General features: G+C 33.1%; 1 protein-coding gene across 14 annotated transcripts in view; it reads left to right on the top strand.

Annotated features, from left to right (window-relative positions):
- LOC140436668 (uncharacterized) overlaps nucleotides 1–16,889 on the top strand; it is a 411,170-nt gene that overhangs the window by 319,826 nt on the left and 74,455 nt on the right. For all 14 annotated transcript variants that reach the window (XM_072525693.1, XM_072525691.1, XM_072525692.1 and 11 more), the window contains 2 exons: nucleotides 196–326; nucleotides 11,200–11,294. In XM_072525693.1, coding sequence (XP_072381794.1) covers nucleotides 196–326; nucleotides 11,200–11,294 — 226 coding nt within the window. The remainder of the gene's footprint in view (nucleotides 1–195; nucleotides 327–11,199; nucleotides 11,295–16,889) is intronic.

Below are 16,889 nucleotides of genomic sequence, written 5' to 3'. Positions count from 1 at the left end.
TTTATGTTTATTATTCTCAAAATTACAATTATATTGTAACATTTTTTCTAAGTTGATGTATGTGTATCAATAATTATTGGACAATTGTTATTGTATGTGATGGCATGCATGTAGAAAACGCCGAAATAGACAATATCATTGTTGATATTTTGTACCTAAAGGTTTATCTATCTGAACCGTCATTTATTGTTTCAGGGCACCCAAATCGACATGACAAATTGCAAGGCTTGCGCGAAGCAAGTCTTTCAAATGGAACAAATCAAAGCTGAAAAAGCAGTTTGGCACAAAAACTGTTTCAGATGCACGGAGTGTGGTAAACAGTTAACGTAAGTGTTCTATTTTTATTTTTTCTATAACACATCGGGAATTTTATAAGCTGTTTATATTTTTTATTTTGATTTTTAGTGCTTTTCCAAGAATTACACTTTTTTAATAGACGTTACTGATATGACTAATCTGAAAATTGGCCTAATCATGCTTAAAATATCTGTAGGTGGTTAGAAAAATATTGTTTTCATTTAAAAGGTGGAAAGTATAAATTATCATGTTAGTTATTTGTTTGTTTTGTGTAAAAATACTTGTATACAAAAGTTAGAAAAATTTATTACTAGAAATGAGTGTCACAACATTTGAACATTATTCTTATCAGAAAAAATATACTAGGTGAGCAACTTTTTGAACATTTACTTAGTTTTGTTTCTTTTCTACTCCATATATTTATTGACCATAGCACATTTCATGAATTTGTGACTATTTTGGATTAGGGATGAAAGCTTTGGCTTAAACGGTCCGCAGTGCTGAGAAAGTTATAGCAAATACTCCCAATATTTGAATCATTGTCGAATGTCGCAAAAATGCGGTTTTAACTGATAATGTATTTTACATTCATCTATAGATATTAATGGGAAACTAGAAGAAAATTACAAATTCTATTGTTTCTAAATTGTAGTGATAAGTATTTACTGATAAAATACTAACACTCAAAATTTTTCTTAATGAGAAAATAAAAACATATTACCTTACAGTGTAATCAAGAATTAGATCCATATTCATAATTGCTGTTGTCGGTATCTTTATTTGGATTGTAAATGATGACTGGGTTAATTCCTTAGATGCTATTTTCACGCATCCAACATCCTATTAACTTTTCACATTTCCGCACACGTTTTTCCTAAATTGAGAGAATCCTGAGGAAATGTAATATTTTTTTATTCGTTAACCATTTTTTTATTTTTTGTACTGTCCAGGAATTTGTTGGTTGCTTATTTAAAATTTCCAAATTGTATGAGGCATTATCCAAAACTATAACAGTTTTTCTTTAAACCATTTCACAAACATATCCGTATTTATGTTATCGTGGTAATCAACCGATTTTGAATTTGATGAAAACACAAGATACACTCCATCAATAAAACCATGTTTTCCATCCGCATGAAATATAAAATTTATTGCACATCGTCGAGGTATGAGTTATATTCCCAAACTTAAGTTTGTTGCAGTATAGTAATTCCGGATTGAAAAAACACCCTGAGGAAATGAAATATTTTCATTCGTTAACCATTCTTTTATTTTAGGAACTGTCCAATAATTTGTTGGTTGCTTATTTAAAATTTTCAAATGGCATTATCTAGGTGTTTATCCATCGTTCGGTTCATCCTCTCGACAATTCCATCTGACTGAGGATGCAGAAGAATGTCATGGTTGCGTAATTTGAGAGAGTGGTTTGGCTGTACGACTAATGAACTCTTTAGGTCATCTGTAAACAAGGTCAGGATAGCCTTGATGATTTCCAATCTCCGATAGGAGTGGCACAAGAAGAAGAAGAAGAAGAAGAGGACGCAGGTGTGTCGTTCTGGTCTTATTGGTCGGAGGGGATCTCCAAGGGAACACCAAATCGGCTAAAGAATTCTTTAACAAGTACCTCTGCAACGTTAGCCGCTTCTTGATTTGGTATCGTATAGGCCTCAGTCCATTTCGTAAAATAATCCATGGCTACTAGGATATATTTATTTCATCATTCGTTTCTGGAAATGGACCTGCAATGTTGACTGCTACTCTTTCCATAGGACTACCAACATTATACTGTTTCATGGGTGTCCTCTTTTTACCAACTGGACCATTACTGGTTGCACTCAGTTCACATTTCCGGCACCATCTTCTTACATCATCTTTACAGTTCACCCAGTAGAACCGTTCTCGAACCTTTTGCAGAGTCCACTTGATGCACCGTCATGCAACTGACGCAATACTTCTAACACTTTACTTTTAGGTACAATCAACTGAAGCTTCGATTCTGTACCATCATCGTTCTCAAAGGTTCTATACTGAAGATCGTTTTTTAGTACTAGGCAATTCCATTGGCCTCAGTAAGACTTGATTTCTGGATTACATGCACTAATGTCTTGCGAAGAAAGTCTTTAACTTCGACGCATCCAATCCAATAGTCTTTTCATGTGTGGATCATCTGCTTGGACGTCTTGTAACTGTTGAGGCTGCCATTGATCATTAATGGCAGTGGTTGGTCTCACGGGACAAACTCATTCGTCTAATTTAAGACAGTGATTACAATTTGCACTTCATGGCCGTCTTAACTGAGCATCACCATTTGAATGACTTTTCCAGCCCAGTGTTCGATCTGTTCAAGCTGATAGCTCCGTGAAGTTTGACTAGCTGTTTCGTGTTCCAAGACATTGGCGAGCGCTTTATCTAAAACTTTCGGTCTTGCTAGTCGTAAAGCTTTCTGTAGTTCACTGTCCCTCAATTCATTGATGAAGGTATTTACTGCAATTTCTTCCAATATGTTGTCTGGTGCCTTCGGATAAGCCAACAGCGCTATACGCGCAACATCTGCTTCAAATTCTCACTTGCTCGTTAAATTCTACTTCTTATTTGTACTTTGTAGACTTGTTATAGATGGGTATCTCCGTATCGTTTGTATAGTCGAGTGAACAAGATCTGGTAACATTTTTCTTGACCCTTACGCATCGATCTTATGATATCCACAGCATCGCCTCGTAAAACGACAGTCAAGGAAACAGGCTTTTCTTGTTCTGTCCAATGATTGGCTGTCACAATAGCTTCAAATTGATGTACCGTTTCGTCTCTCGGTGATTCTTCTTTTACTACAGGATCTATAACTACTGCATTAACTGGTGGTAGCACTTTTGTATTGGTTATCATGGTCTCTAATTGTTTGATCTTCTCTGCTACCTCGTTTACATTTTTCTTTATCTTATCGAATGTTCTATACTAAAATCACAATCAAGATACACTAGAAATAAACAAACCAAGACACGTTAAATGTTACAAGGAACACTCTCAAATAATGATTTACAATGTATATACATTGTATAAATCCCAAATTATGATTTACAAAGTTTATCCATTGTAAATTATGATTCGGGAGGGTTCCTCGTAACATTCAAGTTTCTTGATTTGTTTATTTCTAGTGCATTTTGATTGTGATTTTAGTATAGAAACTTTCTCATTGTTCTTTCTAGAAGTTTCTTCCATCATTTGAGAAATATTTTCAAATTTTTCGTCGAATCTTTTAGAAACATTTTCGAATCGTTCATCATTCTTTCTAGAAGTTTCTTCAATTTTTGTTAAACCTGTTTCTTCTGCTGAGAGAAAATGGAATGTATCTGGGTCCACTCCATTCTTGTTGAGAAAATCCTTTAATCGTTCTTGGACCCGCTACAGTTTTCATCCCGTTTTCTAGTTGTTCACGTAACTGTTTTAAGCAAGCCAAATCTTTGATCAGGCACACACGTACTTTTTTTGATGTTTTTGATGAACAATACTTTTCAAAAGTTCAAAAGTCTTTTTCAAAAGTCACTGCTGAATTTATTTTTAAATAAAACAATTACTTCACACCGTAACACCAGCTGTAGTGTTTTTAAATAAAACGAGCGGTTCTAATTTATATAAATATATTTATTCATATGTTTACAGTACGATAATATCTTATCAACTAAACTAACCTAATATCAGCGCAGCTTATGTATACAAGTTCGGTTCTAGAAGAACGTTCTAGAGGAATGGAAAGAATCGCATATGGGCACCATCCATAAAAAGGGAGATAAATCGAAACCTGAAAACTATAGAGGAATTGCAGTTACTAGTAGTATTAGCAGAATATATGGGAAAATAATAAAAAATCGAATAGAAGAAGAATACCAAGATATGGAAGCCGAAGAACCTGCTGGTTTTCATGCAGGTCGATCTACAATAGACCATGTCTTCTCTATTACTCAGATAATTGAAAAGAAAGTTGCTCGTGGCCAAGAAGTCCACCTGACGTTCGTAGACCTTAGTAAAGCATATGATAGTGTCCCGCTTGATAAATTATGGGAGGCACTGGGGAAAACAAATATAAATATAGAATTGATTGAAGCGGTAAAAACATTGTACTACCAACAAACAATAAGAATTAAAACAGGAAATCTGATAACACTGGGATTCAAAGTGACTAAGACAAGGATGCTGTATATCCCCAACATTATTCAAAATATACCTCGAAGCAGCACTCAACAAATGGAAGAAAAAATGTACGAATATGGGCATACCACTAATGGTCTTAACTTTGTAAACTCTGTGCTTTGCGGATGACCAAAGAAATCAGGGAAAGAGAACGGGAGGACGATCTATGGAAGCATAGAATGAGATGGAGATTAGATTATTTTGTTACAATATATATATATATATATATATATATATATATATATATATCCTAATTGATTTTGGGAAGCTTTTTATTCTAAGTCTCGAGGTTAGCGGCATACGCATCCAAATACATTCAGCACTTTTATATAAAGGTACCAATTTCACTGACATTATTTAATTATTTGTTCTTACAATTTTGGCTTGAATTTCTAGTATATATCAATACTTATATCACTGATAGTTCTATCACTCTGCCCTTTCCACTTCGTCTCTTGGATATAGACTGCAATATAGACTGTTCTTTTAAGCATTTACCAATTGCATACTGTTGCAATCTATTATTATGCTGTACCTTGAAATACACTGTACCCGGAAGTAAAATCGATGATATTTTTGCTTTTGGCATATTTCACCCCACGAGAGGCCATCATGTTTCAATATACTGTTGTTGATTTATGATATAGGTCACATATAAATTCTATTATCATCTAAAATTCCGGCGTGACTCACTAACGCAGTTCATTCGAATGGATGGAAAATCTGTGAGCATGTGTATATCTCTTAGCGTCATCTTTTCCATCAGCATCACGCCCAGCACGTTTTGCTAACAACACCCCTCAACGTAAAATGTAATATTATCACACACGATCTTGCTTGTATTCCGCCTGTAGGAGTTACGTATTCTTCGGATACATTTTAAATCTTTGACAAAAATCATTGCATACAGTTCCTGATATATTTTAGTATGACAGGGATGCGGTTTTAAGTATTCGTGGAAGCTTCTTTAGTTAATTTCTTGTCTTTTTGCTGGTTAAATAATCCGAATTTCACTTTTGTGTCACTGTTAACAATACATTTAGTTTATTTTCTGACTTTTGCAGTTTATTTTTCTTTTTTCCCAAGCAACAGTCCCATTACGATTAACTCGATTCATTACTTTCTCGAAATCTCTTTTGTCAGATAATCAGCCTTCCGGAAATCTTTCATGAATGGAAAGTTTTTTGCCAGTAAGCAATTTTTATTACATTTATCCAATATCTATCTCATATCGTTAAGTTCCTGATTTGAAAAATTGATTTTGGTAGATCGCATTTTATATTTTTGGAAGGAGAATAACCAAAATTACTTAAAATACAGGGTTTTCCAAGACTAATGAAAAAAAAGTAGTGAGTCTGTAGGTTGTGCCAAAATGATGTTAGTACTTTATATAAACTGTTTTAATACAGGTCCTTATTTTCTAGTTCTAGGCCCCCAAAACTAGAATTTTGTATTGGTTTTAAATTTTTAATTTTAGCGTTGTTCATTTAATGTGTATAAAATTTCCTTATGCTTATAGTTCGAGTGTCCGTCGACAAAAAAGTGTATGATCTCTCCAAAAACAAGTTCCGTCAGACAATATATTGTTTTAATTAAATAGCTTAAAAATTATAAGAAAAACACGAATAAAATTGTCTGATGCTAAATATAGGTCATTCATGTGGCGAAATTCATAGATAACCAGCTAATTTTTTCAGGATACTTTCATTATTTTAACAGCAGCAAAAACAACTTTTCATATTGTCTAACGGAACTTGTTTTCCGTTTTTGCTGTCTGACGGGTGAATATTAGAGGAAAAACACCCCAGAATCAAAAAAGTCGCAGAAGAAAAATTAGAGGAAAAATTAAAGGAAAACTCCCCAGAACCAAAAAAGTCGCTGGGGGAAATCGTGTCAGTGCCTAATGAAGCGATACCCAAAGTTTGGAGAGAGTACATATCATAAACTTTTTGCCAACGGGCACTCTTACTATTAGGGAGTATGTGTACAGCGCCGGATAAGATTTTTCATGAGACATTGATTGAATAATTGTAATATTATTTATAAGAAAACTATTTGTATTGTTATAGTCATCATTCATAATAATTCAAAAAAAGATTAATAGGCAAAAACAAAAATTTACTAATAAAAATAATGAAACCTAAGAATTGTTATGGCTTTTATCACACAACATCGATGCAGACAAAGGCTTTTTAATCTTAAAAGTTTTTTTAAGATAACTTGTAATCAGTATCACAACGATCAATTAAAAAAAACAGATGAAGACTAAATTTATAAATTACAAATCTCAAGAAAATTATGAATAGTCAGTAATACTAGATAATATAAAAAAGTTTTGTTGCTTATGCGTTATGGAATAAATAATTTTTTATTATTTTTACGATACAATTTTGACAAATAGTATTACAAAACATCCTGTATTTCACACGTATGCAACAGGAATAGCATAAAATTTTTAATATTGTTCTGAAGCTATTTTAAATAAATTATCAAATACTGAATTTAATTCAAATAATATTTTAGTATGTTTTGTCATAGTTTATTTACAAATGTGCCATTAGATAAGACTTATATAATCAAGTCAAAATTAGATAATGATGATACATTAGCAACTATAACAAGACTAAATATATCAACTATAATGGAGTTATTGACATTATGTACTGATAATACCTATTTTCAACTAAATAATGAATTCTATAAACAAAATTTTGGTCGTTATGCTTTGGACGTGGTCATTATTAGCCGATATATTTATGGAAGATTTTGAAACAAATATTTCTAAACAGAATTTAAAACCCATAGTATAGTGGAGATATGTAGGTGATGTATTATTAATATAACCTCATAGATCAGAGTTGTTGGACACATTTCTGAATGATATAAACGATAAAGAAGAGACAATAATATTTACCATGGAAAAGGAATATTTATTACAACACACTACCTTTGCTGGATGTTTGAATCTCTAATAACGATACTGGATATGAGACTCAGGTGTATAGAAAACCAACAGATATTTAAATTACAAATCAAATCACAATATCAATATTAAAAAGGGAATGATTAAATCCTTATACGACAGAGCCAAAATTACTTGTTCTAACGAAAATTTGTGCTTACAGAAAAAACATTTGTTTTTTCTTTTATAAAAAAGGAATTTTCAACAATCGACCGAATAGAACAAAACAACTCAGAACAAGGTCGTACAGCATACACAAGGAATAATACGAGAAAAATAACAATACCATACATAAAAGGATTATCAGAAAAACTTAAAAAGATAGGAAATAAATTCAACATTTCAACAACATTCAAAACAAAAAACACATTGAGATCTACTTTATCTAAAACTAAACCTAACAATAAACAAGAAAGAACAAAGAATTGTATTTATAAAATACCTTGTGGATGCAATCAGTTTTATTTAGGTGAAACATCAAGCCCATTAAATGTTAGAATAAGTGAACATCAATCTTATATTAAAAATAGAGAATTTGATAGATCTCAAATATGTAAACACGGGAAAATGAACACAGGGTTCAATGGAATGGTTCAAGTCTACTCCTCAAAAGAAACAGATGGTAAAATGAGGAAAATCAAAGAATCGGCTTTAATTATGCTAAATGAGACCAATTGTGTCGCAAATTCATCGGCAGAATGCAGTAGGATCTGACTACCCAAAGAGGAAGTCAATAAAAGGATAAATACCACTATTAGTAAGACAGTAACATATCGAGGATAAATCATGAATGTGTTGCCTGTGTGAGTCCATTTCAAATAGGCAAAAAGAAATAAAATAAGACTTACTCACCATCACATTGATTGTGAGTAAGTCTTATTTTAGTTCTTTTTACCTATATTGAGGATACATGATTTATGTTTTTTAAATAACATACATTTAAAGTCAGAATTTGGTGTTTATTGAAAGTAAACTGAATCTAAGACTAAATTGTCTTTTTAAAGACGAATCACATGCTATGACGGATATTCTCAAGTTGATTTCATGTAATCGAATGAACTATCTTGCAATAAAGTCGTGCCAGGAACGCAACTCAGCAATATTGGCAATATCATTTTAAAGTCGTCTACTTTAAAATGAAATCAATATGTCTGAATTGTCAATATAAATGAGTCAGATAAAATTAAATTATTAGAAGAATTTTTCACCAAGTAACAAAAAAACAAAATTTGTTTAATTTACTAATGTTTGTATTTTGAGAACGATTTCCGAAGTGAAATTGAAACGTCAATAAACTTATGTTAACCTTTAATTATGGCTTATTCGCATTAAAATAGTAATTATCATTATCATAACTTTTTGTCAAAGTTCTCACTACTTCTTCGCTCGAACTTCGCTCGTTATGCTATTCCATATGTTGCATCTGTTGTAAGTATTATTTTTTAATTTGAAGTAAATTTGTATATTCTGGTATGAAAGGGCGCCAAATTTTATTTTGCCCGGGACGCTCAAATCCCTAGAACCGGCCCTGTATGTATATCTTTTTCTAGAAGTGTAAACAGATTAAAAAGATGACCTTGAAGTAGGGCCGTACTAAACATACTAGGCGTAATGGTTAAGGATCTAAAATTTTTACAGAGATGAAAATCAAAATATCAAATTTGTTATTTCCATTAATTAGTTGCTTTAAATACAAAAAGTAACTTTATTTCAATACATGTTTAGTATGAGCCTCCCTCTGCCAAGCCAACAAAGATTTTTTCATTGGAAAGAGCAATTTTGGATCACTTCGAATAACACTGCATTGTGAAACAATGATGTGTATTAGATTTTGCCTTGTGTATACATATGTTGCGTACGCCAATTTTTTTAAGATATCTAAAAAAAAAGGGAGTGGCAGTCCAATGGGACTGCCTGTAGAAGTTATACTTCTACACACGCGTTCGCCGTTACAAATTTATATGGGAGTCAATCAGCACAATCATTACATATATAATGCTATAGGTAAGGGAGAGCAGAAAGAGAAAAAGAATTAGTTATATAGGTATATGGTGTATCGTTTGCTGTATATAAACATTTGACCTGTAATAGGAGTATAGTAAATGAAGGATTGTATTAATATTTTAATAAAAATATATATTTTTATTTTTATATATGTATAAAAGGAGTTGAACGCAAAAAAAAATTTTAGACATACTCTGCAGTAAAATTCATTGTTTATTTTGTCATTAATATAAAAATTACAATACAATAAGTACACTGCAACATAATTCAATATAATAATACAATATAAATTAAAATATGTAATATTCATAAGCATTTAAAACTGCCAATATAGATAACTTACTTTACGAAGACAAGAATAAAAAAACCAACAACTCGGATTATGTTGTAAATTTTCATTTTATTTTAAAATTTATGTTTTTTGCGTATATTACATATATTTCATAAGATTAACGTGAGGTTTTTAAATATTTCAAAAATAAAAAAGGAAATTCATAATTGGGATTCGAACTCACAACCACCAGCGTATGAACCAAACACGTAAAGGATTTGCCAATTAGACATGACACTAACGGATTTCAAAATTGACAGTTCTCGGTAAAACAGTGATTATTTTGAAATACAAAAGCCTAAAATAATTATAAACGTTTAATTTTAAATAATACAAAACATATCACATAAATAATAATATTAATACATATTATATATATAAATATATATATATAATAATATATATAATATTAAATATATATACAAAAGGAACATTTTTATTCTCGAGAGAGGAAGAGGGAGAAAATATATCTTCTGCCTCTCTCTTACTCATTATCTTACATATGTAATGGTTTCACAGATTCACTCTCATGCAAATTTCCAACACCGACCGTGCGTATAGAAGTATAACTTCAAAAAAAAAGAAATCCAATAATTGACGTCTAATTTGAATTTTATTTGAAAGTTTGAATGCACTTTTATATATAAAAAATTTCAAGTATTTAATCTTTTTTGTTGGCTCTGTATAATTTTGAAAATTAATAACTTTTTTTCAAAAATTTTGATTGCAAAATATTTTGCGAAAACTACTTGATCGATTGTACTGAATTTTCCGTTGGCTTTTTTTATATTAAAAAGATTTTCTGGGTAAATTGTGAAGGTTCTATTTGGCTTTTATATACCTGAAGAAGATTTTTGAAAAAGTGTTGATTTTTGACCCTTTTTGACTGTTTTTGCTAATTTTGCAATAACAATAGATACTTTTTCAATTTGAAATCTTGAAAAAATCTTGTAGGAAATTTAATTGCAAAACTGTTTTGTCTTAACAAATTTTTCGGCATAATTGGCGAACATCTCTGCATATATGTCGAGATATAGCAACGAAAAAAATTTTATTTTTCACAAATTGTTTAATAAAAAATTTAGGCCACCTTTGGAAGTGCCGCATTTGTTTTAAAGTCTTTGAAAGCGAATGGTATCACCATATTTCTGAAATGTTAAAAATGAGATGAATTCAAATTTAAGATAATATACAAGATATTCCATTAAAAAAAACGTTACTGGTCGCATGAGTTTATAGAATCGTCTGCATAGTGCTGCATAGTGTCTATAATTTGCTATAAAACTTATTGTGTATTGCTCACATAACTCCACTGTGTATGAAACTAAGATATCCAACTCTAGAGTATATTGACCAACATATTATAAATGAAGTAATTACAGTGCCAATTTTCAATAATCTTTGTTTTATTTTGTTCCAGCGTTGAAACATACGCGAGCCATGAGGGCACACTCTACTGCAAACCCCATTTTAAGTCCCTCTTCGCCCCCAAGGCAGTTGAAGATGACACTCCATGTAAGTATTTAGTATTATTATTTATTTACACTATCTATCTATCTATTATTTATAAATATTTGATATCTTATCAGAGTAATAACCTCATAAAAGAACATTACGTCAGAAAAACCAAAATGATCTCAGTTTTTGTGAATTTTCTTTTCCTGTTATCTTTGTGGTTAGATTGTAATGAGTATTATGTGGAATTTTAAAAATAGTAAGATTAATCTCAGCTTAAATGGAAGAGAATGTGATGGATCTTTTTTTGAAGTTTTTTGACGTTTTCACCCATGGGACATAATATGGGACTCCCCAACATTATGTTTTTGTAGTCTTTCAACATAACCACACACAGAAAAAAATTATATTTGTAAATAAATATGCATTTATTTTCCAATTTAGGTTACCTTTAGTTAAAAACACTGTTTAAAAAATTACAAAGGCTTTTCTTCCTAATTTAGGTAGATAAGTTTACTATATCTCATTAATCAGCAGATCGAAGCTTTCGTGGTTAAAACTCGTCTCTGTTTTCGAAAATTCCAAAAATAAACAGTTAAACCTTTGTTTTATTGTTTTAATTGACGGAGTTTTATTTTTTTAGTAAACTGCACGCGCATGATTTTTTTGTTTTAAGTTAATTAATATTGGGGCTATGAGCACTTATGTTTGATTGTATAGTGACTTCCAGATTCCAGCCAGCCACTTCTAGTCTAAGTAAAAGGTTGACCAACATAGCACAAAATTTAATTGTTACATTTACTAGACAGTTAGGACTTATTTCAGTCTTCTTCTGTTTCTTACTCAGCTTCCCTCATTATCAGGGGTCACTATTCCTTACGCTTCGTCTCCAAACATTTCTGTCCATCGGGTCTTCTTGATGTAAACCTTTCTCTCGATAAGTCTTCTGCCACACAGTCCTTACATCTTCTCTTCGGTTTTTTTCTACCTCTCCTTCTATCAACTTCTAACAGCTCTAACCAGCCTGTATCATTTAGGCAATTCCTCGATCTAGTGTCCCATTTTCCGTTATGTAGAAGCCAAGGTATTTAAATTCTCCTACTCTACCTAGTTTTTCTCCAAGTAATTCTGTGTCCCCAACCATTTCTCTACCTCTTAACCACATATACTCTGTTTTCGACCTGCTAATTTTAAGTTTTTCCTCTTTAATAGCCCTTCTCTAACCCTCCAACTTCTCCTCCAACATATCTTTGCTCTCCTCCTACTAACACGATATCACCAGCAAAGAACATTGACCAAAGAGTCTCCTCCCTTACGTTCTCTGTCAGTACATCCATAACAAGATTAAACGAGTAGGGACTCAGTGAAGAGCCTTGATGCAAACCAACCGTCACTGGAAATCTTTCGGTCAATCCCACACAAGTCTTACTTTGGTCTACACTCCCTAATATTTATCCTTCACGAGTTTTACATACTTCTCTGGAATCCATTTTCTCTCATACGTCTCCATAACTCTTGTCTAGGGACGTATGGACTGGGACTTATTTCAGTAAACAGAGTATATTAGTTTAATTTGAATTAAACAATATATAAATAAAGAAGATTTATTTTAATTTAAAGTGGAAACTTTACATATCTTTCGTACAAAAATGAGGAATGCTGCTACCGTGTAATAGCTCCTCGAACTTTTTGAATCTCTTATATTCTTCTAGGTAATTTTCTTATCAAGTTCTGATTGCTTGGGGAATGTTTCCCATTCTAACAGATCAGCACGTAGCAATTCTTTTATGTTGGACCTGAACTTTGCGGTATGGCGTGGAATGGGTAGCTCTATTAGACACCAGACTCAGTAAACCGCAAGTTTAATCTAAATAAAAATATATTCAATTAAATAACATAAATAAGATTTATTTCTATACAATATATGCAATAAAAATAAAAAGACGAGTACTTGTAAATACAATAGACTGTCCAGTGCTGGTGCCGGTGAAAAATAAATATTATCAGCGCTCGGGTGGGTGAGGCAAAGGACGATCTTTGGTCAATACCCAAAAACCGAGAGAACGACTTATCATTACTCAACCTAGGCTAGAAGTGGGATGGAGCCGGTCGATCAATACTCGACACAGATGAGGAACGGAGGCGATCGATCAATACTCGATTACAGGGCAAGGGAAAGGATGGTGACCTATGATCAATACTCAGAGACCCGGAGGTAGGAGCTCTTACCAGATCAATACTCCGAATCGAACTCAGTTCTCTGTCATGGTTCGCGGCATTTTATATTGGTGCAACTCCAGGGTGCATCGGTCGTAGTGGTAGTTCTTGGTAGGAGTGCGGGCATACAAAGGGAGAAGGCAGGCTGCCGGCAAGCGGCGACAATTCCGTCGTTACAGGCGTTTCTAAGATTTAAATAATAATCTCATTTAGGTAATCTAACACAAGTCTTGCTTTTCCAGGCCTTGCATAAAAACTAATGTATCGTCTAGAAATGACACAAATAGGTGCGTGAGTTAAAACAAATTCCTCCCAAGCACATGTTTGATTTATCAACAAATTGCCTCTTACAGAGATAGTGAAGTCAGAAAACTTTTCTCCAGGGGTTCGTCATATTCTCTTAGGATCGTCTTGAGATTTTACGTACTTTGGCTTTATCCGTGAACAAAACTCTCTTGATCTAATGTAAACAATGGTGCAGTCGAAGGTTTCTACTAGTCAATCCAGTTCTCTTAGTGTTCTTCTGAGGGTTAAAGCAGAAATTCTTACATTGCTAACCGCCACAAGCTGATTATTACCTTATACTGAAAATAGTGAAAGGGTCGTAGTTTCCGTGATCTTGGGAAAAAAATCAAGCAATTGCCACAAACAATTATGTTGTAATCGTCAGTAAGAAACTGTGAAACAAATTTTACTTGCGAACTAAACATGGCGAAAGTGTGTGTCCAGTCTGCTAACGGCGGACCATAGGATGAAAAATGGATTTTGCAAACCATGCATCACCACCACTCATCAACTATCCGAGAACCAAAAAATCGAGGATTACCAACTACAAATTCGAGCCGATGTTGATCGTTTTTTCGATATACGAAGTAGTTCACATAGAATGGGTAGGTACCACAAGGTCAGACATTTAACCAATATGATTAATTAGAGGTTTTACGAGAAAAATATCGCAAAAATTCCCGAAATGTAGAAAGAGAACTCCTGGATCCTCCATCCACGTGCCGGCTTACAATGCGTATTATTTTGAGGACAATTTGGACAAAAACAAGGTTACAGCCATAAAGCATCCCCCATATTCACCATATTTAACACCCTGAACCTTGCGACTTTCTCATGTTCCCAAACATCAAATGCAGCTTGAAAGAAACGCGCCACGAGTCATTAAAGGACGTTAACCCATAGATGACGTTCATGAATAGACCATAGGTATAAATGAAGAAGAGCAATTAAAATATAATCAAAAATACAAAAAAAAATTAAATGAAATTCAAATATAATCCAAGAAAGTATCTGTAATAATTATATTAATCACTGATTAACAACTTACTAGAATTTTTTTGCAAAACGTACAATTCAGACAATTGAAACTAGATAAGTGAAAAAAAAAAATGCCGTAATACCAATAATTTTGTTGGTTTAGTGTACTACCAGATGGTGAAATCTATGGTTAATATTTTTGGCTCTAACACATAAATCATCGAACAATGCCCACGTACATCTCCATATACAATCTGTGGGACCAGTGCCTAATTACAGAAATGAATGTTTAACTACAACTACCTAGTCTTTATACAGATCTATCGTACGAGATAAGCAGATATAATATAATTTGATCTGGTTTATTAACATGAAAATAACTTTGTTCTTTCCGAAATAATTGCCTCTCGTTTGTTTAAATTAGAATAATACAGCGGTGGTTTCGTTTACGTATTTACTTTCTAATATATTAAAAATGAACGCGAGTAATTAGCAATTAGACATATACAGTATTAAAGACACGAACGAGACCAAGAATACGTGTATATAATAAACAATAAGGAAGTTTGAATCTTAATATAGATAATGATAGTCCTTTTAAGCATTCTTGATGTGTTTCTTCACCTCGTACGAACCAAATAGCATACAGACAATTTTTTGAATACATTTGCAAAATTAAATTTGATAAAATAACAAAGTAGTTTAGTAATAAATGAGTCTGCTATAATTTATTATACATTCAATTACTTCTCTGGGCATCATCATCATCATCATGCATTCTTCTGCATCCAAAGTTGAACACAGCCCTCCCCTAACTTCTTACAGTTCCCAGCGATTCTTTTGACGTCGTCTGTCCATCGTGTAGGTGGTCTTTCTCTGCTTCTTCTCTCTGCTTGTCGTCTCCGCACTATAATGTTTAGGGACCACCTTCGTCATTCATTCTGACCACATGGCCCGCCCAGTTCCACTTTAGCTATTGTGTGCCCTCCATGACATCTGTGACGCCTGTCCTTCTTCGTTTCTAACCCTGTCTCTCAGAGTGTTCCATTCTTCTTTGGGCTACTCTGAATTTGCTGTGGCCTGGTTAAAAAAGTTTTTCGGCGCCGTAAGTTATGACTGGAAGCATATTGATCGAACGTCTTCTTGTTCAAATAATTTTGATTCGTAATTCTTCTTTGAAGAATTGTTTAAAGAGGCATTAGAAGACGTAAATGAAGGCATATTTATTAACGGAGCACTTCTGAATAATCTTAGATACGCAGATGACACAATACTCCTTGCGGACAGCAGAGAAGGACTACAGATCTTGGTTGATCGCATTACGCAATAGGTACTGTGAATGGCACTGAATACAAATAAAACAAAAATCATGGTGGTAAGCAAGAACAAGATTGAGGAAGACAGTGTTTATGCTAAAGGAAAACTTTTTAGGCAGGGTGCACAGATATCACTACTTAGGTTGCGAACTAAATGAAGAATGGGATAGAAGTACGGAAATACAACGGGGTATTGAGATAGCTAGAAGTGATTTTAATAAGATGAAAGCAATATTATGCAATGGAAAACTCAACATCGAAATTAGAACTAGAGTATTGAGATGCTACGTGTTCTCTGTCCTGTTGTATGGAGTTGAGGCCTGGACAATTACAGAGGCGACAGAGAAAAAACTCATTAACTTTGAAATGCGGTGTTATCTAAGAATATAGAAGAATAAGATAAAGAAATACTCAACATTATAAAGAAAAGAAAAATGAGGTACTTTGGTCACATACTAAGAAACGACAAATACGAATTGATGCGGCTGGTCATACAAGAGAAGGTGGAAGGCAAAAGAGGACCGGGGAGAAGACGCACGTCCTGGCTGAAGAATCTGAGACAATGGAGTGGGAAAACGTCAATAGAACTTTTCAGAACGGCTGCAGATAGGGTCAAATGGGTCGTGATGATCGCCAATGTCCTTAGGGATGGGGCACGTTAAGAAGAAGAATTCTTCTGTGCAGTTTGGTTGCCCCTGGCAATTTGGCGACCATCTCCATCTTGTAGGTGTTTCACTTTGCTGCAGACATAAGTTAAACAATTTAATGATGATGATGATGATATTTCCATATTTATCCTTAATTTCATTATTTATTTTTTGCCATTTGTCAATTTTCTCCATAGAACTTTGAGATAGTT

The sequence above is a fragment of the Diabrotica undecimpunctata genome, chromosome 3, assembly GCF_040954645.1.
Source record: "Diabrotica undecimpunctata isolate CICGRU chromosome 3, icDiaUnde3, whole genome shotgun sequence".
Classification (NCBI taxonomy): Eukaryota; Metazoa; Arthropoda; class Insecta; order Coleoptera; family Chrysomelidae; genus Diabrotica; species Diabrotica undecimpunctata.
The sequence above is the reverse complement of the archived record's forward strand: the minus strand, read 5'-3'. Positions and strand labels throughout refer to the sequence as shown.